The 26,432-nt window shown below is 44.3% G+C and overlaps 1 protein-coding gene across 12 annotated transcripts in view; it reads left to right on the top strand.

Moving 5' to 3' along the window:
* The window catches only part of PXK (PX domain containing serine/threonine kinase like), an 80,013-nt gene that overhangs the window by 3,546 nt on the left and 50,035 nt on the right, over window positions 1–26,432 (top strand). For 11 of the 12 annotated variants that reach the window (XM_061128234.1, XM_061128233.1, XM_061128245.1 and 8 more), the window contains exons 2-3: window positions 20,366–20,416; window positions 22,559–22,606. In XM_061128234.1, coding sequence (XP_060984217.1) covers window positions 20,366–20,416; window positions 22,559–22,606 — 99 coding nt within the window. Of the gene's footprint in view, window positions 1–13,663; window positions 13,782–20,365; window positions 20,417–22,558; window positions 22,607–26,432 lie in introns of those variants that run through there. The other variant, XM_061128243.1, reaches the window with a different exon arrangement.

Raw genomic sequence — 26,432 nt, 5'->3', positions numbered from 1 at the left:
ATTTCCCATTTCCTCCTCTTTTAACTGTTCTTCCTTGAGGTTCATCAGAATTAGGGCCCATTGACTCTGCATTTGGTACATTTTGTTCTTGAGAAACAAGATGGTTTAGTGGTATTTGAGGCAAAACAGTATTTTACAAGTCAGTGGAAAACAATATTTCATGTTAAAATCTTTACTGAAAATGGATCTCACCTTGAACTTTGATTTTGGAAAGTGCATTCCTGCACAGCTTGTTTATTCAACAATACCTGTTCCCTTAACAGAGATGTGCTGAGCGCCTAGTATGTGCCAGGCACCTGCTGGAGGTGAACCTCACAGCTCCTGCCCACATGGAACTTTGTTCTGTCAGATTCTGAGGTCTTCTGTTTTCCAAGGTATATGCAAGTCAACTAGAATCTTTACCTGTCATAACAAAGAGTTTTGAAGTTCCTTTTGTGGCTTGGTTTATTGCGCTTCAACCTCTTCTAACCTTTTGTTTTTTAAATAAAGTGTTTTAAACTCTATTCCCATGTCACCAGAATACCTGATCCAATGTGATGCCAAAACAGGAGACATGGTTGCTTGAAGGCCCTGACAGTTTAAATAGTCCAGTGCTCAATATCAGAATCCATCTGGGCTTCCTTTGGAGATGTTATTTGGAAACTTATTTTGATTACCAAGTTATATTGAATATTAAAAAAAAATTTTTTTTCAGGGTGCTTGCATAGACAAGTGGAAGCAGAATTATCATTATCTTGCAGCACTTGCACACATTATAATAAGATAATAATAGTGATTTTCTGGGACTCCTATCACTCATCTTCTACTTGGTTGTATATTTTTCTGTGCTTGTCCTTGAAACCCCTGATGGATGCAGTCAGAAAACGGAGCTGGATGCTTAGAGACTTGTAATTAGTTAATTTATAGATTCAGTCTCTTCTTCAGTCTCTTTGTGCTAAAGAATCAATTGTTTTGTACCTTGAGGTAGGGGCTGAGGATTCTTAATTCTCATAGTCACCTCTTTTGAGGATTATCCCACTAGAAAGCTTTCTTGTTTCAGGAATACAGATAATAACCTGGCTGGAGTTACTGGGAGGAAACAAGGATTCTGGGGCTAAGGTTTATTTTAGGTGAAAAGATACTTACTTGCTTTGCTCCCCAGAGGTAATAATGAAAACAGCCACCCACATGTACACTTCCATGTGTATCGTGATCTTGAGATTGTTCAAAATACAGGTTGTTGATTGAGCACCTCAGTGGGTTGATTAGGGGCAAGTTAAACAAAAGCTCTGTTCTCCACGGCAAGCAGGTGGTGTGAGCAGTTTCCAGGCAGCTTCATATGAAATGAAGCTCCTTTCTGTTCCATCCTGAAAATGGGCAAGGTGGACACAGGCATTGTTTCAGAACTTGGAAGTGATTAAGCGTAGGGGAGCTGTTGTGGCAGGGAGAGCAGTAGGCTTTTCCTATTGTTTTTCCCCTTAAGCTGGCATTTGCCCTTGTCAGTGACTTCTTCCACGGATAACGTGCCCATGGTTTTGGGAAAATAGGACGTGGCTCCTCTTCAGAGGTGATGAGGCGGGCCCTGTGTTTTCAGCTTGAAACTTTTAATGAAGGGCTAAGAAACAAGTACTTGACCTTGGATAAGTACTTGGACCTCAGTGGAGGGAAGAGTGCCTGCCCGTTGGCCACTTAATCTCTGGCAGACTTTTCTGACCACCAAATTTGAGGTAAATCTGGCCGTTACCAGCTCAGGATCATGATATCATGCATTTCCCCCAAAAGAGGACAGTTGAAAGCAGAAGGGAATTCCATTGTCATTATTGTCTTCAAATAATCCAGTAGTTATTTTTTTAGTGGCTAACAGGGTATTCATTAACATAATGTTAGCTTGGGAAACTCACTGCAGAGTAACAGGAGTCTTCCCCGGAAGCTGTTTGCTTGTGTCGCAGCTTTATGTAATTCACATACCATGCAATTTACCCATTTAAGGTGTACAGCTTGATGGCTTTTTGGTATATTCACAGAATCATGTATCTATTGCCATACTCAATTTTAGAACACTTTTCATTATCTTGAAAATAAGCCCCCCACCCCTTAGCCCTCACCCTGGAAAGTTTTGACATTGCCGGATGCTAACCGCAGGATATACTCTGCGTCTTTTATCTCTTTGGGTCCAGCTCCTTCAGGGTATCTGATTCATCAGAGGGACCAGTCCTCCATAAACACTCTTGCACGTTTATATGACCTCTCAGAACCTCACTGACCTGCTCATGGGCTCTGAATCTTCAGGCTGGAACCACTGGAAGAATTTTGAAAACTGTAAATTTGGAGAGTTACTTATTTAAATTGGTGGGAGATGTGCATTTTAAAAAATGCACCGCACTATCACATATATTACCACTTAAAGAAAATCCTCTAAAGATGACTTTTGAACAACACGGGGGTTCGGGCACTGGCCCTCCTTACCCTGGGAAATCTGCATATGACCTTGTAACCTGCCCTTTGTATTGGTGGCCTCAATCAATCACGCGTAGTGTGGTACCGCGGTACATATTTATTGGGGGAAAAAAAAATCCTTGTGTAAGTGGACCCGCACAGTTCAAACCCATGCTGTTGGAGAGACAGCCGTAATGAGAACGGCAGATGAATTATGTCCCGTGAGTGTGAAGAATTGCTCCGGGCCGCAGCCTGCCTGGTGCTTGTAGGTGTGAGTGGCAGGGGACTTAGTGACCAGAGTACCCAGGGGAAGGGCAGAGGGCTCTGTGCCCAAGAGCCCGGCCTCAGACCCGCCTCTTACCGCGGCACCTCTGTTTATGATACTCAAACAAGGCTGCCCACGTTTCTTTGACATGGCTCATCAGAAACAGGCCATTTCTCCTTATTTTTCAGCTGAGGCTTTGTCGGCGGTGGGGGGAGGGGGCGGGCGGGAAGTGGGGCTGTGCTTAGACGGCTCACCTCTTCCCCTTCCCACTCCTTAAGTGGAGAGGGCCACACAGGCCACTGTTAAGCCACTGTGGGTGCTTTTCTTCCTTTTTTTTTTTAACTTGAAATCCAGCCTTTCATGTCTATGTATTGCTATTTTGATTCAAACTAGCAGTCTCTGCCACAGACAGGAAGCATTCAGTAAGTATTACTGAACCCATGAGTTTGTTGAATGAATGCATTTATTCAGGGCTCAGCTCAGGAAGCCCTTCCTGTAGACTGCTACCTACTGTCTTACCTACCAAACTACATGTGGTTTCCTTCCTCTGTCATTCCCACTCAATTTTATTTGTGCGAAAGTCACAAGCATTTTACACACAGATTATGTCTTATTCCCTGTTCTCTGTTTATGCCCTCTCTCTCCAACACAGGTGAAACTGTAAATAGCTGGAGGAGTGGGGCAGTGCCTTAGTGATCTTGCTCAATCTCTCCAGCCTCAGTTTCTTCTTTTGAAATTATTTGGCTGTGTTGGGCCTTAGTTGCCACATGCGAGATCTTGCCTTGTGGTACAGGGATTCTCTAGTTGTGCTCGTGGGCTCAGTAGTTGGGCTGCAAGGACTTAGTTACCCCTTGGCATGTGGGATCTTAGTTGCCCAACCAGGGATGGAACCCATGTCCCCAGCATACAGGGTGGATTCGTAACCACTGGATCACCGGGGAAGTCCCAGCCTCAGTTTCTTCATCTCTGAAGTGGAGTTAGTACGAAGATGCTCGGGCTCTGTGTGACGATTAATTGAACTCAGACTCATGGGTCATTCTGAACAGAACTCAGCACATAGATGTCACTGTTCTGGTTGTAGTTTACCCTCTGTATTTGTTAGAGCCTAGTAACTTTTTAGGTACTTGTACTTTTTTAGGCATTGAATGGAAAAAGGAAAATTATTTTTTAAAAGTTCGTCTCACTGTCAACTGTGACTGCTAGAAAATAGCAAAAAAGACCGGTGACGTTTCAAAGAACCCGACCCCCACACCCTTCCCGACTCCTTGTTTTTCCCTTTTACCCTGGAGGGACATGCTCTGGCAGCCAGGCTCAGAGATAGAGAGCACAGAGTCTCCTTACAGGCCTGCCTGGCAGCGGAGCTGGCTGTTGGTGTTCAGAGGCAGCAGGGGAGGTGGAAGAGGCAAGTGGGCAGGCCACAGGCTCAGCCACCAGACCAGCAGAGGAGTTCCTGAAGGCCAGGCCTGAAGGGAGGAGGTCCCTGGCCAATGCCCACTTTAGCTCCTCACATCCCAGCTTTTGTTCATCATCAAAGGAATCCCAACATCAGTTCACACACACTTGACCTCTGGTAGCACGGTGAAAAAATAAAATAGAAAGCCCTTTGCTTTGTTCTTTTTCCTGCCACTTCCTCTGACAAGTGACCATGCTCATCGCCATTCGTAGGGGTGGAGGGGGAACAGGCAGCTGACATCTTCTGATCACTGCCTCCTGAGAAACACATGCATATTCTCTGTGGCCTGACTGCCTTCCTTTCTGCTAAGACAAGCACGGTCAGGCTGTGGGTTTGTATCCCAGGCTTGGATGCAGGCTGCTGTGTGAAGCACACGGTTTCTGCCATGTCAGAAAGCCTCTAAGACGTTGGGAACATTAGCAAGCACTTAGTTTTCTATGTGCCAAGCACTATATTGTGTATTCAGCTAAAAAGATGAATGAAATAGTGAGCTTACAACCCTGGTAGAGGTGGTAGACCCATAAACCAAAGGAGAAGTAGGTATTGAAAGTGCCAGCCTGCCTGGGAGCAGAGAGGGCCAGGTGGGTGTGGCCCCACCCAGTTCTCCTGGGGGAAGGAAGAAAGGCTTAAAAGAGCCTTCCAAGAGAGCTTGTTGTAAATCAGTATTCCACAGGCCTTTTTTTCCCCTTGCAGACTCTTTTCATAATAATACTGAACTGTAAAAACCACCTCTGGAAGTGATTTTTTTTTTTTTTGAAGTGATTTTTAAATTTAAAAAATATGCTATTCAGATTAGCACGTTTTTAAAAATTATAATATTTTATCTTTGGGATCTGAATTACACTGGCTTCTGAAACCTTACAGTAAGAATTGTGGTAAGGTAAACATACCTGCTGCTTCAGGCAGTTTTCAGAATAACCATTTTTACAATGATTCCCATTTCTTGTCTTTCTTACTAACTCCTATTTTGCCATTGGCTTTTCCTTAAATCTGCCTTTAGTCACAGTCCATTATGGGTGTAAATGAAACCCTATATGACTAAGAAGAAAATAATTTTAAAAGCTACATAATGGTCAAAACCATGATAAATCAACTGGAACTATGAGCACACTCATCGCATCTCTGTGATGCCTCCCTTATGTCTTACGCATACACTTGGAGACCCTTTGTTTTGAGTTAAAGGGAAAAAATACTTAAATATTTATTGACAGATTGTTTTAAAGTAGAAATGGAAGCCTTATAAGCTTTAACACATAAATTTTGAAACACTTTCCAGAACCCCTAGTTGTTTATCTTGTTCCAAACTATTACTAACCCACCAAAAGGATTTCAGTTAAAAGAAAAAAAGAATGAGAGAATGAGCAGCTCTATTCTCTGAGGTCAGGATGCATTTTCAGGGTGCAGAAGGTCTTTAGTTCATTCATCAGATGCTGCTGAGTATACCCCTGTGTTCCTGGCACCATCCTAGGCACTTGGGATGCAGGTCTAAGCAAGGCAGACTCGGTGCCTGCCTTCATTGGTTCGTTCATCACATAAAGATTTATTGTAGAGGATTCTGGTGTAGATTAAAAGATGGAAAAGGACACTAGAGCCAATCGTGGGGTCCTTTGGATGCCCCACTAAAGGATCTGAATAGCAGGGACGGGGCTCGAAGCACACGTGTGGCAGAAGGTAGTATTTCAGGAACTTCATTTGTAGGCAGCGTTCAAGGTTCAGTAAGAAAGGTGGAAGGAAGAGAAGAGTCCAGAGTGATCACGAAGCAGTGAAGTTAGAAAGGCCATATCGCAAGTCGGTAGCAGGAGGGAAACAGGGACCCTAGAAATGATTGCAAAAATAGTATAAGGTAAGCAGTAGGTAGCTGGTCTTCCCAGAAAGATGGTGAATCTGAGTTTGGTTTTAGACAATACTTGTCATGAGAACAGTTAGCATTGTTAAAGCACTTTTTATATGCCCTATGCTAACTTTTCTCATTTGAAAAGTTTTAACCCATGTAAATGTAACCACTGTGTAACATTTTCATTACTTGAAATATTTTCTTGGTCCTCTTTGCCATCAGTACCTGGCAACTACTGATCTGCTTTCCGTTACTGTTGTTTCACCTTTTCTAGAATGTCATATATAAATGGAGTTTTGTAGGATATAGTCTTTGGTGTCTGGCTTCTCTTACTTAGTTTAGAGCTTTGAGCTTCCTCCATACTATTGCATGTTTGTTGTTGTTTTTAAGTGAGAGCAGGTTTATTAAGAGAGATACTCCACAGATAGAATGTGGTTCTTCTGTTGCATGTTTTGTTGTTGTATGTTTTTTTATTACTGAGTAATGTTCCACTGTTTGAATGTTCTACAACTTGTTATCTGTTGACCAGTTAGTAGACTTTTGGGTTATTTCCAGGTTGGGGCTAATCATGAATAGAGATACTATGAACATACAAGTCTTTGTGTAGGTGTGTTTTCATTTCTCTTGGGTAAGTACCTAGGGACGGAATTGCTTAGTCACATGCTAAGTGAATATTTAACTTAAATTGCCAGACTTTTCTAGATTCTCATCTGATCCTCATAACCCCTCTGAATTGTGTCTGTTATCATCACCATTTTTTCAGTTGGAAAAAAGTTAAGTGCAGGAAAGTTGGAGGAAAGTAAAGTACATAACTTGCTCCAGGCCATAAGGCTGGGGGTCAGCAGAATGAAGGTTTGTCTGAGGCCTTTGGGCGATGTCGGGAGCCGTTCCCAGCCTGCTCTGTTGTTAGGGCCACACCTGTTTGGTGGCTCCCCCACTCCGAGGCCTGGCCAAGGACAAACCAGTGGGCCTTCCCCAATCTGCAGAACCAGACACTAACTTGAGTGACCATTTTCTCACTTCTTCTATTTGGGCTGCTAGGAGTGGAAGTATAAAGAAAACAGGTGAAATTAGATAGTATATTCTGCCTAACCCACTGTCTCTGAAATACTGTCATTGATTATATACAATCAATGTAAAGACTGTTAATGTATTTTACATTGTTTATATGAAGCTTTTGAAATCTGGCGTGTATTTCCCAGTTACAACATATCTCAGTTAGGACTAGCCTCATTTCAGGTGCTCAACAGCCACACATTTTTTGTGGCTACTGTACGGGACAGCACAGATATAGGTATTAAAAATAAAATCCAGAGGTACAGTTACTAAAATGGAAAAAAATTCATGTTACATTAAGTGAAAAAAAGCAAGTCATAACACTATATTTAGTATGCTTATATTTTTATAAATACATGTTTATATCTGCAAATATGTCCTCTATAACCGTATTGGCTAGTACTGTAGCCACTGGACTACTTAATTTTTTAAAAAATAAATTTTATTTATTTTTGGCTGTGCCGCGTCTTCGTTGTTGCACGGGGCTTTGTCTAACTCTGGCGAGCGGAAGCTGCTCTCCAGCTGCGACGCACGGGCTTCTCAGGGCGGTGGCTTCTCTTGCTGTGGGGCACCGGCTCTCGGGGCGTGAGCTTCGGTAGTCGTGGCTCCCGGGCTCTCGAGCTCAGTCAGGCTCAGGAGTTGTGGTACGCTTGCTTAGTCGCTCCTCGGCGCGTGGGATCTTCTCGGATCAGGGCTCAGACGCGTGCCTCCTGCGTCAGCAGGCGGATTCTTTACCACTGAGCCACCAGGGAAGGCCTGGACTACTTAAATTTAATAAAGTTAAATGAAAGTTAAAATTCCATCCTTAAGTCAGACAGGGGCCACGTGTGCCTCGTGGCCGCTACATTCAACCTCACCTCCTGGGGTCACTACTCTCTTCAGTCTGCCGACCCGACTGAGAAAGACTGAGTGAGACAGTGGGATCTGCCAGCCCAACATCCAGCAGGGCTTGGTGACCTTGGAGATCCAGAGCCTCCACGGGTTTTAACAGTAAAACACAAGAAAGAGGTTCACTTATCCTGCATTAAACTTAGCGTTTAATGGGAGCGTCGTGTGGAGACACGGCAGCCTAATCAAAGACCCTGTTCTGTTTTGGTACAACTGCCATTCAGATCGCTGAGTATTCAGAGCATCCACTTCAGACACGTTCATGTAAAACTGCTCCTTTCTGCTTCAGAACATGCCTAGTATTCATGGTGGGGCTTGTTTAAAATCATTTTCTTATTTATACACACTTTCTATTCCGTGCCCAGATAACATCCATCCTGGAAGCGCATAGACAACAGTTTGTGTACATGTAGCAGGAAGTGGGTTGCAAAGTGCGGGGTATTAACGGCAGGGCGGTGTTGAGAGAGCTCTGCAGCCGTGTTAACTCAGATCCCCCAGGCCGGAGTAACCCTCCTCGCTTGGCCCTCACTCTGTCCCAACCTCTTCCCAACTTGACGGACTGGTTCTGCCCGTTCATCCAACCTCAGAATGAGGGGTAGATGGTATGAAAGCATTCTGCCCAAGGCCATAGAACTGGGGAACTCCTGTGCCCCTGGGTCAGTCAGGCCTGGGGTAGAGGCCATTCTAGCTGAGCATCCTTGTTTAGGGCATCTACCCTCTCTGAGCCCCAGGATTGTTGTAAAAGAGTGACATCTACCTCCACGTCCTGCTGGGAGATGGACTAAGCTGAGGAACAGAAAGGCGTAGAGTAAGTGCTCCATAAACAGCAGTTATTACCTTCGGCTCTGAAGAGAGAAATGGCCGGATGGTGTGCGTAGTCACATATGTGGTTGGTTATGAATTGGGAGTAGTGTCTCGGGAGAACACAGTGACATTTTTAGGCCAGGTGGAATGAATTTCTGTGTAGTCAACTCTCTGTTATCCTTAGTGATGGTGACCAGTTCTACTATAAATTATTGAAAGCAGTAGGGACTCCCCTAGCTTGACTTCTACTTTCAAGCTTTTTTTTTCCCTCCCACCAAATGTTTTACCGTCCCTGATACAAGAAGGGTTCGTTTGACTTTCATCTTCTGTTTTTCCAGTCTTCCCAACATAATAAAAGTGCTGATGAATTGTAAATTGACCAAAAGGTCCCTTGCCAAAGGAAAAAAGATGCTAGTTTGCATTTATCATTGATAACATACTATGCTCTTATCCAAGCTTGGATAATTTTGGTCCTTATCTTACTACTTGAGATTCTTTAAAGTACCATGTTTTAAATGATATGTATGACAAACCAAGGAACTTTAAAAAAAATGGCTTTTCCTAATTTGAAATGTAATATGTGCTCATTGAGGATAAAGTGAAAAACAGAAAACAAAGAATAGCTATGAGAATTTAAATCACAGATAATTTCACCTGTGGAGACAACAGATATTAATATTAGGTGTAGTTCCCTCTTCCTATCTATGTCATCCCAGAATTTTTTATCCTTTTTTAATAGTTAACATCATAGCACACACCTTTTCCCAGGTAATGAAAATCATTTCAGTTCATCCTTTTAAAGGCTTGCATATTCTTCCACTATGTACATAAGCCATAAATAACTTGCCCATCCTCTTATTGCTGATATCCAGGTTATCTTGGGCCGCCCTTGTGGCTCAGCTGGTAAAGAATCCGCCTGCAATGCCGGAGACCTGGGTTCAATCCCTGGGTTGGGAAGATCCCCTCGAGAAGGGAAAGGCTCCCCACTCCAGTATTCTGGCCTTGAGAATTCCATGGACTGTATAGTCCATGAAGTTGCAAAGAGTTGGAAACGACTGAGCGACTTTCACTTTCAGGTTATCTTAGGGAGGAGGCTTTTTAATTAACCTGCTTTAAAACTGGGTGTAGAAGCTGGGACGATTGAGGCTGGAGGAATGGTATTCCTTGTTAGCAGTCGGAGACTGATGAAAATTGTTTTCCACGTTCCTAGGGAACGGCTGTTCCTTCTCCCCTCAGTGCTCCTGGTGCTGCTGCTGACTCCTATGCTTGCAGGTTAAAGCCATGACACATTCCCCCTTGAACACCGTGCCTTTGCTGTTTTTTTTTTTTTAAATATTTATTTTGGGAAGCTTCCCAGGTGGCTCAGTGCTAAACAATCTGCCTATCAAGCAGGAGACTCAGGTTCGATCCCTGGGTCGGGAAGATGCCCTGGAGTAGGAAATGGCAACCCACTCCAGTGTTCTTGCCTGGAGAATCCCATGGGCAGAGGATCCCGGCCGGCTACAGTCCATGGGGTTACCAAGAGTTGGACAACCACTGAGGGACTGAGCCCGCATGCACACCCGGTCTTATTGTGAGATGCAAACTCTTCGTTGTGTCATGTGGGATCTATTTGCCTCACTAGGGATTGAACCGGTGCCCCCTGCATCAGGAGCCTCAGCCACTGAGCCACCCAGGAAAGTCCTTCACTATTTTCTTAGCAGGAAAGAAAACTAAGTTACAAAGCCAGCCTTTGTGCTGGCTGCTCTAAGTATGGATGTCACTGAATATTCGCCACAGCCCTGTTGGAATGTTATGATCTTGCAGATGAGGACCCGAGGCTCAGAGGAGTTAGGTCACAAAACTGGTAAGTGGCAGAGAGCCGCTGTGCCTTCCCCTGAGGCCCTGTGGTCATGGCTGATCACCACACAGTGACCGGCTAGAGGGACTCGGGGTGGCCTGTCTTCCAGGCAGTGGCAAACGAGGATAGAACGAGAAGCAGCCTGAGGAGGATGAATGCTTCTGCCCCGGTACTTAGGGTGGTAGCAGCTGAGCGCGTGAGGGGTGAGAAGTTGGCCATCCGAGACACCAGAACCCACATAAAAGTCACAATCACCAGCCAGATCAGAATTTGTGTGTTTGTGTTTTCTAGCCAGTTAAATATGTCGTGTGTGATTCTCTGAGTTCATGTTCTCTGTGTCTATTTCTACCCTTTTAGGACATTGGCCTAAGAGGTGTGAGGACTGTTGAACAAGCAAAGGTCATATTTCATTTTTAATTACTATTTAATTGAGTCTCCAGATTTTCCCGGGTTTATTTTCTTTGCTCTGATGTAACATGGAATTCATGAGTTTCCATCCTAGCAAATTATGTAATGGTTTTGGTGTCATTTAGGGGTCTCTGTACTAGAGAGCAGCTACAGGAACTGCTGTTTAAAACATCGCATCCATTCTGTAGTCTTGTCTGAGGTCAAAAGCATTTTTGAGCGCTGCTTTGCAGTATCTCTCCTGGCTGGAACGTGGGCTGTCTTTGAAGTCGGCGTGGAGACCAGCTCTCCCGGCAGAGCAGCAGACCATACGGCAGAGGAGAGCAGGGCTTCAAAGGGCCTAAGAGAAGGACGCATGCGCAGTCCTCCTTTTAAGGACGCTGACTCTCATTTCCGGGATCAAAGCATGTTTGTGATGTGATCCTGTCCCTTCTGTGAACGCAGAGTGGAAACTGGAGACTTTGTTTTGCATAAAGTTAGAGCACAAGGTTCTATGATTCAGTTAGGTTTTTTTTTTTTCCAGTTAGGTTTTTTTTTTTTTTTTTTTTTAATTTTTATTATTATTATTATTTTTTTCCAGTGGGTTTTGTCATACATTGATATGAATCAGCCATGGATTTACATGTACCAGTTAGGTTTTAAATGAAATTTATTTCATGTGGTTGAAAAGGAGATACACTTGACTTCACTCAGTTGGCCAAAACGTAGGTGAACATAGCAGTGATTCTTCAGATGCCTTTTTTTTTTTTTTTTTGGCCTTTATTGATTTTACTATATTTGTTTATTTAATTGGAGGATAATTGCTTTACAATATTGGGTTGGTTTCTGCCATACATCAACATGAATCAGCCACAGGTATACATATGTCCCCTCTGTTTTGAACCTCCCTCCCATCTCCCACCCCACCTCACCCCTCTAGGTTGTCTCGAGCACTGGGTTGAGCTCCCTGCCTTATACAGCAAATTCCTACCGGCTGGCTGTTTTACACATGGTAATGTGTATGTCTCCATGCGGCTCTCTCAATTTGTCCCAGCCTCTCCTTCCTACACAAGTCTGTTCACTATGTTTGTGTCCTAATTGCTGCCCTGCAGACAGCTTCATCAGTACTGTTTTTCTAGATTCCGTATATATGCGCCATTGACAATAGCTAGGGCATGGAAGCATCCTACATGTCCACTTACAGATGAATGAACAAAGAAGCTGTGGTACACAAATACCATGGAATATTAGTCCTAAAGAAGAACCCACAGTCAGTAATGAGGTGGATGAGCCTAGAGCCTGTTATACAGAGTGAAGTAAGTCAGAAAAACAAGTATCGCATATTATTGCATGTATGTGGAATGTAGGAAGATGCTGCTGATGAACCGATCCGCAGGGCAGCGGTGGGGACGCAGACATAGAGAAGAGATGCCTTATTAAAACCTGAATGCTTTCATTTGTTTGGGGGCAGGTTTTGTACATTATCGGCTCGCACAGCAGTTGAAATAAAGCACAGGCACATTCTAGCTCTGAAAATCTGCAGATGAAACAGTAATAATGACTGTTTAGTAGAGCAAGGATTAGTCATTCATTCTCAGTGAAATATTAAGGATTGTAAGCAGGCAGGCAGGTGGCCTGCACGCCGAGCTGAAGTCCTGCAACCGTGAGAATTTCCTCAGGAAGCTTGCTGTCCTGCAGGGTGGGGCCACCCCCTGCCCTGCTATCACGGTGTGGTAGCGCAGGTCTGTGTATGATTTTCATGCAGTCTGAGGGCCTGGGAGATCCGTGGGGATTTCCTGGAGAGTGCTTCTAGACTTTACCTGGATGCGGGTGCACATGCGGGTAGCAATATGCCACCTGTTCCCCGAAGGGGCTCGTGATCAGTTAACAGACACCCGTCACCGAGCACTCGCTGGGCTTCTGCGCCTGGCCTGACCTTGTGCCGAGTGCTGTTCGGAATACAGAGACATGTGTGATTTTAGCCTTTGAAGAACTCAGTCCAGTTGGAGAGACACTCACTCCCCAAACGTAGACAGACGTTGGGACAAAGATAACCCTGATATGGTTAAAAAGCTGGACGTCCCAAGTTTTGACTAGGCAGAACAGCAAAGGGAGAGAAGTAAATAAGGGGTGTTCAGGCTCTGCGAGGCCTGATTAGGTAGAGGAGGGATCAAATAGAAAGGGTTAGGACAGTTCGTGCAGGCGATAGAAGAGCGTGGACGCCAGGCTGAGGAGTTTGGGTTTTATCCCGCAGCCAGTGGAAGCCCCTGCCGGCTCCTGCCCAGGGAAGTAGCACAGTGTTGGGGGTCCAGCAGGGTCGCTTGTGCTTAGCTTTCCCTTGGGGGTCTGGCAGTGGACTGGGAGTGCTGTGGTGCCCGGTCCCTGGAGACCCAGGCCTGGCCTCCTACCCCAGATCTCCTGTTTTCTAGTCCAGGTGTTGATTGTTTCAGAGAGACTGCCCCTGGCTGTAAATGAAGCTTCCTGTTTCTTCCTTGCTCTCCTGAAGGGACAATGGCGGATGCCGTGAGTGGGGCCACCACCGCGGGACTGTGCGGGGAGCGCTAGAGGGCTCAGATTAGGCACCTCCCATGCCCAAGAAGAAAGGAGGACCCCTGCGAGGAGGCGGGGAGGGCTGGGGGAAGGGGGCAGAGGACACTGTGAATTGTGGCGGGTGCTTGGTTCACTGGTTCCCTTCCTCTCAGGAGAGGGTTTTTATTTTTGTAGTGTGAAGCTGCTTCCTATTGATGAGGTTTTAGAACAGTGATTTTCGCCTCTGGTAGCACATTGGAAACACTGGGGAACTTTTAAGACCTACTAATGCCTATGCCTCAGCCCAAACAAGGTAAGTCAGAATCTCTGGGAGGTAGGGTCAAAGCATGGGTATCTTTTTTTTTTTTTAAGTTCTCTGGGTGATTCTAGAATGTAGCAGAGTTGGGACCCTCTGCATAGAGGTAGAGAAGTAGGAACACCGACAAGTGAAATACCTCCAAACAACTTCCCAGTCTCTCTGTGCTCTGAGTCTCAGTGAATCTGATTCTTGTGCCTAAAGGGAAGAGAAGAATGCCATCGATTCAGTGGATTTGAAGTTTGGCTTTAAGTTTTGACATTAGCTTCTTTTACACACTTCTTTCAAAGTGGTCTGTTTGTAGCTCACTAAAGTAATTTGGGGCCAAAGTAAGTTTTCCTCCCTAGTTTTTCCTGAAATCTCATCACACTGATGCACCTTTGAATAGCAGCTACAGTGCAGTAAAATCTTGAGTATCTTTTCAGAAACTCGGGAAATACAAAATGTCAGTGAGGATACTTATTGGGGAAGTGCCTACATTGGGGGCATTGATCAACTCTTGTGGAAATGACAGCTCCTACCCCTGCCCCTGAGAATGTGTCCATCTGAGTTCCCCAGACTGGTGAGGACCTCTATCATTCAGGACTGCAGAAAGAGCCAGGCTCAGGGCATCCCCAGGGCCCTGGGGGTTGCCAGCCATGCCTGGCAGGTTGGAAAGTCTGAGGAATCAATGATGTGGGTTCCAGCTCCCAATCAGCCGCTTTCCAGCTGTGCAACCTTGGACAGCTCACTTAATTTTGCCGATCCCGTTTTAGCAGAGCTCCTGCCACAAGATCAGTGCTTATCCTACGGCAATTCTATCTTCTGTCCCCTAGCTTAAGTCAGAAGTCACGTGGTCCCGGTGTCTTTCCCGATTGAAAAACTTCAACCCCCACCACCCTGATTTGCTGAGATACCCACATTCTAGGGCTCTCTGCAGGGCAGCCACCCCACCCCGCCAAGATAAAGGGATGTGGTGTCCTGAAGAGGAGCAGGAAGGAGGCCCTTTGGGGAAGTGGCAGCAGATGGCAGGCCGGGCAGCCGGCATAGATCTGTGACGCAGAGCCGCCCCTCGGGGCTCTTAGCTCTCCCCTCTGTGCCCAGTGCTCTGCCATCTCTTACAGAGCCCGCAGGTTCTGTTCCATGTCAGAGACTGTGGCATCAGAGAGGTGATGCACTAGGAGATTCTGGGCTGCTGACTGCAGCTCTGGAGGTGGAAGCCTGCCTTAAATGTTGGGTTTCTGCTGGTCTCCAGGGCTCTCTTCTCTCGGTTTTCATCAGCGCTGCAGCCTGGTAGCAGCAGTAGAACAGCTGTGCTATGTTTGCTTTTCAAATCAGGGATTTGAGGTGGAGGTATTTTCCTTTTAGTAAGGCTGGGTGGTGACATTCAGGCACACTGAAAAAAATTTTTTTTATATATATTTAGGGATGAACTTGCTCCTTTCAAGTGGAATGAGCATATTTCTGAGCAAAATCACCCTTACCTGTCTCCCACTTTCTATATCTGTAAGCACACGGCAGATGGGACCTGAGGGCAACACTGGAGCCTGAAGGTGTCTCACTGTGTCTGTACAGGGGAAGCACAGTGAGGTTTCTGAGGCCACCAGTGATTAAGGGGGCCCTCTGGGTGGGTGAGCACGTGTCACCCACAGTGTGTGGAGCAGGCTGCAGCAGAGGACAGGCGATGGCAGGACTCACCCTTCCACCCGCTGCACCCCCAGCCTTCATGGACTGGAGTGGCCTGTTTCACTTGATGAATGTGGCCCTGGGGTTCTCCGTCAGCACTGTCGACATGCAGGCCCAGGTTGTCTCTCGTTGTGAGGCTGTCTCGTGTGCCTCGTGTGTATTTAGCAGCATCTCTGGCCTCTGGCTCTCAGGTTCCCACGGCATTTCCTCATGCTGTGACAACCGGAGATGTCTCCAGGCATTGCCACATCTCGGGGCAGATCTACCTTCTTTGGGAAAAAATACTGATGTCAACATAAAGAGTGTCTTGGCAGAAACGTTAATGAGGATGTCATTTGGGGACATCCCAGTCTGACTGTTTGCAACCCCATGGACTGTACAGTCTGTGGATTTCTCCAGGCCAGAGTACTGGAGTGAGTAGTCATTCCCTTCTCCATGGGGTCTTCCCCACCCAGGGATCGAACCCAGGTCTCCTGCATTGCAGGCAGATTCTTCACCAGCTGAGCCACCAGGGAAGCTCAAGAATACTGGAGTGGGTAGCCTGTCTCTTCTCCAGGGGATCTTCCTGATCCAGGACTCGAACTGGGGTTTCCTGCATTGCAGGTAGATTTTTTTTACCAGCTGAGCTACCAGGGAGACCCCTCTGGCCTCAAGACCCCAGCCTCATCTTGTAGTTACTGCTTCCCTTTTGCCAGATGTTTCCCCTCCACATCGTCACATGCCATTTTATAGGCAAGTTACAAAACAAAACCCCTGAACTGTGTGTCCACAGAGGGAAGAGTGAAGTCGGACTGTGGGAGTTGTCCCCCTAGCATGGACAGAAGCACAGGGATGGGGACGTGGTAACTGCTCACGTGATGTTTATCATCTGCAGCAACATGTTTGTAAAACACAGGTCTGAACTTTAAACTCAGAGTATATAAAGCAGGACAGCAGTGTTCATTTCACATCTACCAAGCGCTCAGCATTGAACTGCAACTTATTTATTTATTTTTGACTGTGCTGGGTCTTCATTGCTACACGGGCTTTTCTCTAGTTGTGGAGAGTGAGGGCTGCTCTGCAGTCCCGATGCACGGGCTTCACATTGCAGTGGCTTCTCTTGTGGCAGAGCATGGGCTCTAGGCACGCGGGAACCAGTAGTCATGGCACGTGGGCTCAGCAGTTGCAAATACTTGTGGTGCATGGGCTTAGTTGCTCTGTTGCATGTGGAATCTTCCCCGATCAGGGATAGAACTTGTGTCTCCTGCACTGGCAGGCGAATTCTTTACCACTGAGCCACCAGGGAAGCCCTTGAACCGGAATTTTGAAAGTAGTATTCCTCTGACAGATCATAGTGAAGCAATGGATGCTTGAAGTGATTTTTGAGAAGTAACAGTTCCCCCAGATTTGAACATCAAAACCTGTTTGCATGTAGTTGTTTGAAAGTACTCGATTAGATGTGCTGATTTTAGCTTTACTATAAGAATGTAAAAGCACAGACAATCTGCCAGTAAGAGAACCCTGAGAAAAGAAGAAAATGTCAGAGCTAACAGACTGATCTCCAAATACAAGAAAGCCAGGTATTTTTAGCATTTTATCTTTATGTATTCAGAAATAATTGCATTGGCATATTGCTTAAGAGATTTGCCATGCTACACAAGCCAGTTTTGAAATATTTATATTATAACCTGACATGAAACCAGCTAAGCAGGGTGCCAGCCACGTAGTTGATTCACTCGTAATTGAGTGGATATTGTTGAATGTACCATTCTTAACATAGTCCAGAGTAGGCAGAAATTTCTGCTTACGTGAACTTTATCAACCTTTGCAAACTAAACATAGTGGAAATGAATGATAGTGTAATAAGATCTATTTTAAAATTTAGCTGCCAAGTTAACAATGCTTATTTGGCTTTATTTTCTACATAACCTATTTAATTCAGAATTAATTCAGTAGAAAGGATTTGTTGAGTCCTGTGTTGATTAAGCATTTGTTGAGTAGTTACTGTGAGTAATACCTGAATCATACCATCCCAAAATGTTAAAACAATTCTGAGCATTTGAGGAAAAAAAAGTTACTGTTTTTTTCTGTGCTTCATCATAACTCCCTGTGTGTGTAAGCAGAAGGCTGAGTGAGGTCTCTTCCTGCTTATTTGATTACCTGGGGAAGCTATGAAAACTTCTGATTCCTAATTTCTATCTTGTAGATTCTGATTTAGCAAGTCTTGGGAATGGTATTTTTAACTCGCTCGCTTTTCCTTGCTCCCCAGGATCAGGCAGCTTCCAGTGATCAGGCAGCTTGCAAGGAGGGGGAGGTGTCACTGGATTTGGTTTCTTGGGAAGATGCTATCACTGCATTCCTATACTACCTTTTTACCTGTTTTCTTAACCAAGGCCTTTTCTAACCGAAAAGCTTATATGCAAACTTTGAGCAGGAAAAATCATTGATCTTAGTCCTCTGACTCTACTAAGCTAATTTTGAATGCCTAAGGTTAATTTTTTAGATTTGAGATAATTGCAGATTCACATACAGTTGTAAGAAACATTGCGGAGATCCCATCTATCTGTTACCCAGTTTCTGTCATTGGTGGTGTCTTGCTAAAGTTGATATGGTATCATAACCAAAATATTAACATTGACCAGTCAAGATACAGCACCTTTCTCTTGGCCCAGACATGCTCATGTCTTAGTCCATTCAGACTGCTCTAACAAAATACTGTGAACTGAGTGGCCGATCCACAACAGATTTGTTTCTCACAGTTCAGGAGGCTGAAAGTCCAAGACTAAGGTGCGAACATGGCTGCCTCCTGATGGTCCTCCTCCTGGTTCAGAGCTAGCACCTTCTCAAACGACCCCATGTGGCGGAAGGGGTGAGGGACCCCTCTGGAGCCTCTCTTATAAGAGTGCTGATCCCATTTTTGAGGGCTTTGCTCTCATGACCTAAGAAACTCCCAAAGGTCCTCCCGCTTTCTAATACCATCATCTTTGGGAGCTAGTATTTCAGCTTGTGAACCTTGTGGGGACCGAGACATTCAGACCCTAGCACATCACCTTGCCCTTCTCTCGTCACACCTGATCCCCTCCACACTCACCCCGCTACCCCAGCCATAACTGTTGACAACCAAGAGGCTGTTCTCCATATCTGTGGTGATGTCATTTCTCAAGTATTGTATAAATGGAGACATGTAGTTCATAATCTTTGGGGATTTTCTTTTTCACTCCGTGTAATCCTCCAGAGGGGCTTCCCTAAGTGGCTCAGATGGTGAAGAATCTGCCTGCAATGGGGGAGACCTGAGTTTGATCCCTGGGTTGGGAAGATCCCCTGGAGGAGGGCATGGTAACCTACTCCAGTATGCTTGCCTGTATAATCCCCATGGAGAGAGGTGTCTGGCGGGCTACAGCCCATGGGGTTGAAAAGAGTCTGACATGACTGAGCGACTAAGCACACACACCCAGGATCCTCCAGAGATTCATCTAGTTTGTTGCACGTATCAATAGTTTATTCATTTTTGTTGCTGAGTAGTATTCCCTGGTATGGAAGTAGCAAAGTTGAAACATACACCTGTTTAAAGACGTCTGGCTTTTCTACTTTGGGGCTATTACCAATAAAATAGCTGGGAACATTCATGTATAAGTTACTGCACAGACGTAAGTTTTTGTTTCTCTGGAATGAATGTCCAGGAGTGCAGTTGCTGGGTCATAATGATAGCTGCTTGTTTTAATTTTAAAAAAGTTGCCAAACCATATTATAGAGTTTCAGTGCCATTTAAAATTCCCACCGTTAATTTATGTGATCCAGTTTCCCTATTTGGCTATTTCCCTAGCCAGCATTTGGTGTTATCATTATTTTTTTGTTTGAGCTGTTCTGATAGAAATACAGTGATATCTCATTGTAGTCTTAACTTTGCATTTGATTGATGACTGGTAATGTTGAATATCTTTTTCTGTGCTTATTTGCCATCTGTATATCCTCTTGAAAGGAATATATATTCTGCTGTTGTCGAATGGAGTGTTCTATAAATGCTGATTACATTTGTTAGTTGATGATGATGAAATGAAGTTCATATTTTATGGCAGGAAAAGAAAAAAACTGAGATGTAAAATTTTTTTCAGCCCATTTGGGCCTCCCAGAGCCCTCCCCTATAGTATGTATTCTGCTTATGCATTAACTAGACCAGTTTAGGAAACAACATTCCTTCTTGTTCTAGTAAGAAGTCACCATGACCACGACTTGCTTTGTACGACTATTTTCTTAACTGCAGATCTGGGTTGTGTAAACGGTTGATACGTCATTTGATGAGTAACTGTTTGTCCACAAAACTTGTAGAACTGTGCCTTGGCCTCTACTAGGCCCAACAGTCCTCAAGAGCTTTCTGAAAGAATGTCTCCTGGGTTATAGTCCCCAGGTCGACTTCAATAAAAATTTTCATTGTTTGCTTAGATCAACTGTTGATTAATTTTTCATCAGTAGTGGTTTTGTTGAATTCTTCTCTATTCTTACTGGGTTTCTGTTGTTCTATCAGTTGCTGTGCGAGAGGTGTTGAAATCTCCGACTCTGATGGTGGATTCGTCTGTTTCTTCTTCCAGTCGTTGTCAGTTTTTGTTTGACATGTTTTGCAGCTCTGGTGTTTGAATGCGCATACACATTCAGGACTGCTGTGTCTTGGGGACTTCCCTGGTGGTCCAGTGGTTAAGACTCCATGCTTTTAATATAGGGGGTGCGGGTTCATCCCTGGCTGGGGAACTGGGATCCCACATGCCACAAGACTGCTGTGTCTTGCTATGAGATTACCCTTTTATCTTTATGCCCCTCTCTGTCTCTAGTAATCTTTTCTGAAGTTTACTGTATCTGATACTTTCACATCATATTTTTTATCCTCTGATTTGGGTTTTATAATAGAGTTTTATATTAGAGACTTTTTTGTTCTTCTTTTTTAGGAATATATCATTCGGGTACAAAGAGGAATTTCTGTAGAAAATAGCTGGCAGGTAAGTTTTTTTGTTTTTTGTCATTGGAAAAATATTTAAACAAAATTCTGGCCTGGAATCATCTAAAAATCTGCAAAAACTAAAACACACATAAAGATACATCGTATTTCTTTTATAATACTTTAGCTCTAAGACATCTCTTACAAAAGGCTTTCCTGTTCTCATTTGTTTGGTTTAATTCATGTATGATGTTACCACAGAGAGTAGGAATGTGTGCCCCAGTTGGACACAGAGTAAGCAGAGTAGGCAGATGACTTGTTTTGTTCCTCGTGTTGAATGATTCAAGCCTCCTCCCCTGAAGCCAGGGTGTGGGTAGGGCAGGCTAGTAGTCAGTCCACCAGTTTGAAAGATGAGACAGTGCCCAAGACATTGTGCAGCTCGGATGCTGCATTTCATGGACTCTTAAATCTAGTCATGGGCCGTTTCTGTTGATAGGTCCCTCACTGACCGCAGGTCATGTCTGTTTACAGCTCCAAGGCCAGCTTTCCTGATGGATGGCCCCAGAGAAAGAGAACTTACTCTATAGATCTAGAGGTCCTTTCCATCTCAGTTGACTTGCAGAAAGAGGATGAATTCTGTACAGGAGCCATTTCTTTCCTGCTGTAGTGATTACAATGACGTTCGTGTTCTGTCTTCCAAAAACCTTACCTTGTCCTTCACAGCCCGGCTTGAACCTTACCTCTCACCTCAAGCAGTCTTTGACCTCAAAGGCTCGTACTTGGTCTTGTATTTGCCTGAAAATTCTAACTACTTTTAGTTGGAATAATTATAACATCACAGACTCGATGAACATGAGTTTGAACAAGCTCCTGGAGTTGGTGGTGGACAGGGAAACCTGGCGTGCTGCTGTCCATGGGGTCGCAAAGAGTCAGACACGACTGAGCGACTGAACTGAACTGAGCATTTATTGTTAGGCACTGGTTCAAGCACATTAATTCACTTAACCCGTTAAAGCCAGTTCTATGCCATCACATTAGCCTCATTTTACATTCAAAAGGCAAGTAACTAGTCCAAGATCATACTGAAGTCAGTGACGGAACAGGGATAGAATTCAAGTATTCTCTGTGCCACCTTTTGCTCCCTTGCACTTATTAGGTATGGCCTAATGTTTAAGTTTAAGTTTTTGATATATATGTTTAAGTTTTTGATATATATGAATGTCAAGCAGGCCCAAGGACAGTGTCCTACCAGAAAAATCAACCTTTTATGTAGTCTTGTAAATCCAGTGCTTTAGAGGCCTGGGGAATACTTAATAAAAATGTAGATACTTAACTTCCTGAATTTGTTTCCCTTTGGGTGAGTAGGGTCTTCGATGATCTCCAAGTAATTCTCCTACACACTAATATTTGAGAATCATCAATAAACATTAGAAAAACTATTTGAAAGCCAAATAGCTTCCTTCCCCTCTGACTGAAGAGCTAGTGTAATTTGCTGTGGCCTAATCAGTGGCAGGAGGAAATGGCAACCCACTCCAGTGTTCTTGCCCAGAAAATCCCAGGGACGGGAGCCTGGTGGGCTGCTGTCCGTGGGGTCGCACACAGTCGGACACGACTGAAGTGACTTAGCAATCAGTGGTATCAACATAACTAAGAGAAAATGTGTGGACAGTGGGTGTGGACAGTGGGTGTGGACTGTTAGCCAGGAGGGGAATTGGTGAAAGGTGGTGCCGGCAGGTGCATCCAGCCTCTAAACTGGTGCGATCTCAAAGAGGGGCGGTTTTATTCAGGGCAAAGATGGAATAGCTTCAAAACTGTCTACATCCATTTACTTTGATTTCATGTTCAGTTAAACATCTTTTTTTTCTTTTTGGTAAATTATTAACTCATCTTTCTAGTTAACTAGGTGCCTAGTTACTTGAAAAAAAAAAATTAAAGGGCTATTCACCCTCAAAACATCATCCTTCTCTCTTACCTGTTGGCATCTTGTGAGTTTGGCTGGCATTAACCAGTTTCCCACGGCCCGGCCAACTCTGGAACACTGCTTGGTCTGTTTTCTGCCAAGTGAAACAAGTTAAGCTCCAGATATAAGCCCTGCTACCTTAATGCAAGTGCCTTGATTCTAGAACGCCAATAAGTATTAAATAAGGAAATGAAAATTGATAGCTTGTGCTGAATCAAAACACCACTATTTTCTTTCTTCTAGGTTGTTAGGAGATACAGTGACTTTGATTTGCTGAACAACAGCTTGCAGGTAATTATTCTAAAACACCAGTGACACACATTTGTTGCTTGGGGTATCTTAGAAATTATTCTAAAACACCAATGACACACATTTGTTGCTTGGGGTATCTTCCAGGGTTGGAAATGACAACATCAGGAACAAGAAGTTATCAGATTTCCCTAGCAAAGGTGATAAGCTCATACTTCAAACAGATGATGTGTGACTCTAAAAATAAACTTGGGGAATAAATGTCATTTATAATAGTCACCGTACAGCCGGTTACCTTTTGCCAGACTGCTTCCTTAACCGCAGTCATGGGATGCTGTGTGTTATCTCCTTTTCACAGGTTGGAAATGCCTAGATGGATTACTAGAGTTGTTCAGTGAGAGCAGGGACTCTCAGACTCTCTTAAACTAGGCCACATAGTCAGCAGTACAGATCAGCACTCAGCAGTAAGTAGAGACAGCCTTTTTCAGCATTAGCTTTTTTCGCTCAAATATGTATTCCCAAATCCCTTTGGTTTAAATGTTTGTAGCTCAGTGGCCATGATGGAAAGAGGAGTAAGCTGGAAACACATCTGGTTAGTGGTCAATGAGCCCCGTGGGAAGTGCTGACAGCATCACCACATCCTCACCTGGCAGATGGGTCTTCAACCTCCATGGATTATTGAAGACCACTGGGGCTCCCCTGGTGGCTAAGACCAGGATTCGGTAAAGAATCTGCCTGAAATGCAGGAGAGCTGGGTTAGATGCCTGGGTCGGGAAGTTCCCCTGGAGAAGGAAGTGGCAACCCACTCCAGTATTCTTGCCTGGAGAATTCCATTGACAGAGGAGCCTGGTGGGCTACAGTCCATGGGGTCGCAAAGAGCCAGGCACGACTAAGGGACTAACAGTACCATGGTCACTTCCATTGGGCCTTTATTGTATCTCAACTTTGAGTGGTGGCATAGATCCTTGGACCAGAGTGCTTAGCTCAAGACCAGCTCACCCGGGAGGTGAACTGGCTCATCACTGATTCTGAGTGATCTCTTACCTTGTCCACAGAGGACAGGAGGATGGAGGGCTGGGAGGGAGTGTCATGCTGCCTTTCCATCAAAAGGCCATTTTTTACTGATCAGCCTTTGGAAAAAGAGCAGTTGTAGAGTCTAGACTTTCACATTATTTACAACACTGCTGAATGCCATGTTCTCCATCCAGTAGAACTGGCCTGAGTATCTGCAGACCTTTATGTCATTGACATATGGTCTTGCTTCACACATGTTATCTGTCTCCATTTTAATTGTAGTGTGACCAGTTTAAATATACAGATAGAATATCGGCAGAGATCAGATTGTCAGAGATGGTTTTAATTGGTTTCACTTGTAGATTTTAAGAGCATAGTCTTTCCACTCAGACAAAAACTGGGCCTCTGACGACTGTTGTAGGTAAGTCGCTGACTGACATGCTGTTTATTCCAGCAGTGGATCTCGCCCACAAGGCTCCAGACATTTCCATGTGCTCAACGTGGCACGAACGTCTGGGAGCTAATGTTGGGCCTACTCTGTGCTTTCACCTTTATGCACAAGTGAACCCTTGCCTGGTTTTAAAAGAAAGGGTCGTGATTTTGTTCAGTGCTATTCAGCCAGGGTTGAGTAAGAATCATGAGAGAGATACTTCTGAAATGGAAACTGCCTGGGCCTAGACCCCAAGAATATGGGGTGGGGGGAGTTTTATCTCCTGTTTGTTCTTGCTTTGGGGATAGAAAGTTGAATCTCCATGACTATTCAATTATGGCCTTATTTAATATAATGGAATTTTATTTTTACATCAGTGTAATTTTCCCTTTTAAAATGGGCACTTTCAATGTGCATCTTATTTCAAATGCAAATATCCACGTGTATTGATGTTGGCTTGTGTTGGGCAGGATATGGCCAGACAGCACTTAAGTGGGAGGTTTTCCTGGATCCAAGTAAACAGACAGAAGAAAGTACATACAACTTTTTGGCAGCAAAATAATTTCAAAACAACCTCCATAAAACAGACCCAAAACACTCCAAAACCACAGAATAAAACTGAGACCATGAATTTCAGTTTCTGATTACCCTTCTGACAGATAAATGAGTTCCTGCTGAAGGAAGAGAAATATAATACACATATGCAGGGTTGTTTGAACCCAATAGAAAAATATCTAAGTGAAATAAAAAAGCAGTGTGTAAAAGTATACATGCAATATAATAATTACATGAAATGTTTAGGAAAAACTGTTGGGAGGAAATATGCCAAAATGTTAACAATAGGGACCTCCAGGTGGCAGGATTATGGGTTCTGTTGTTTTTTTTTTTTTCCTGGTTCTTTATACCATTCTGTACTTTCCAAGTTCAGTACAAATAAGCATGTGCAAGTTATATAAGTGGAAGAAGAAAAAAAGAGCTGTATTTTCCCAATTTTTTATAGTGAATATATCTTATGATAACAGTGAAGAGAAACCACTACCTTATTTTAAAGGCACCATCAAATCAATGACCATATAGGGAGATAGAATGAGACACAGGAAAAGACTGCAGCAGGAGCTCCAGTGATGAGAACTGTAAGGGACCCTCAGACTTGAGATGGGGACCCAGCCTCTGCCTGGGCTCTGGTACTTCCCCTCTGTCCTCACTGTCTCCATATGAAGCCAAGAGGCTGAGCCAGACGACTTTTCAGGTCTCTTGCAGCACAAATGTTTTGTGATTTGGTTTCACTGCCCATGCTGGGGGAGAAATGGGGACAAATTAGGGTCTGATGAGCACTTAGCACTCCTTGGAATACTTGCTGGAATGGAGTTCAAGGCAATTTGCAGATCATTAACAGAAGTGAGACATTAGCTGATTCAGAGTTAGAAGGTTTTTCCTCCAGACAAAAAGCTAGTTTTCTTGAAACTGATAGAGTTTGCCATGGAATTTAGAAGTTTTTGCTAGGCTAGCATGGGTCAGGTTACGGGCTCGAGACCCCACTTTGGCTGTCAATCCCACTTTGCTTTGTCACTCTGCAGGTGTTAGGAGTGGAGGAACTCTGGGGACTTCTCTATTGGCTTTCTTGTTCTCTTTCCTTTATACAGGAACTCAAGAATGGAATCCAAAGGGCACTTTAAAAAGGGAACAATTAAAAAAAAAAAAGTCATGATGAGGGGCCTTGGCTTGAAGCCATCCCTGTGGCGGTGTCTAGGAAGTCAGTGGCTGAGTGGCTTCATCATATGCGTGCTAGTATTCTCTCTCCCTCCTTTCTAACAAGTCACAGGAGTTCTAAACTTTATATCCTGTGATGGGTAAGCATTTGAGAGGTTCTGAGAGAAACTGAAAGAGAAAGTTAACTTCTCTTGAATGTTAGCCTCCTGTCAAAGGCAAGATTTTAAAATCACACACACATTGGAGAGTTTCAACACTTGGAGAAAAATTTCTTGTGAGAACCCAAACCGGGGCAGGAAAACACCTGCCATGTGCCTAGCAGACTGACATGGCAGAGACACTCTACTCACAGTTGTTGGTGAAGAATTTTTTTGTTTCACCTGATGGTTTGGAAGAGCTGATGAGGTGTCTGGGGCAGAGCAGTACATTTCATTTCAGTTCAGTTCAGTCACTCACTCAGTTATGTCCAATTCTTTGTGACCCCATGGACTGCAGCACGCCAGGCTTCCCTGTCCATCACCCACTCCCAGAGCTTGCTAAAATTCATGTCCATCGAGTCGGTAATGCCATCCAACCATCTCATCCTCTGTCGTCCCCTTCTCCTCCTGCCTTCAATCTTTCCCAGCATCAGGGTCTTTTCCAATGAGTCAGTTCTTCGCATCAGTTGCCAGAGTACTGGAACTTCAGCATCAGTCCTTCCAATGAATATTCAGG

Source organism: Dama dama, chromosome 24 (genome assembly GCF_033118175.1).
Source record: "Dama dama isolate Ldn47 chromosome 24, ASM3311817v1, whole genome shotgun sequence".
In the NCBI taxonomy this organism is placed as follows: domain Eukaryota; kingdom Metazoa; phylum Chordata; class Mammalia; order Artiodactyla; family Cervidae; genus Dama; species Dama dama.
The sequence above is the reverse complement of the archived record's forward strand: the minus strand, read 5'-3'. Positions and strand labels throughout refer to the sequence as shown.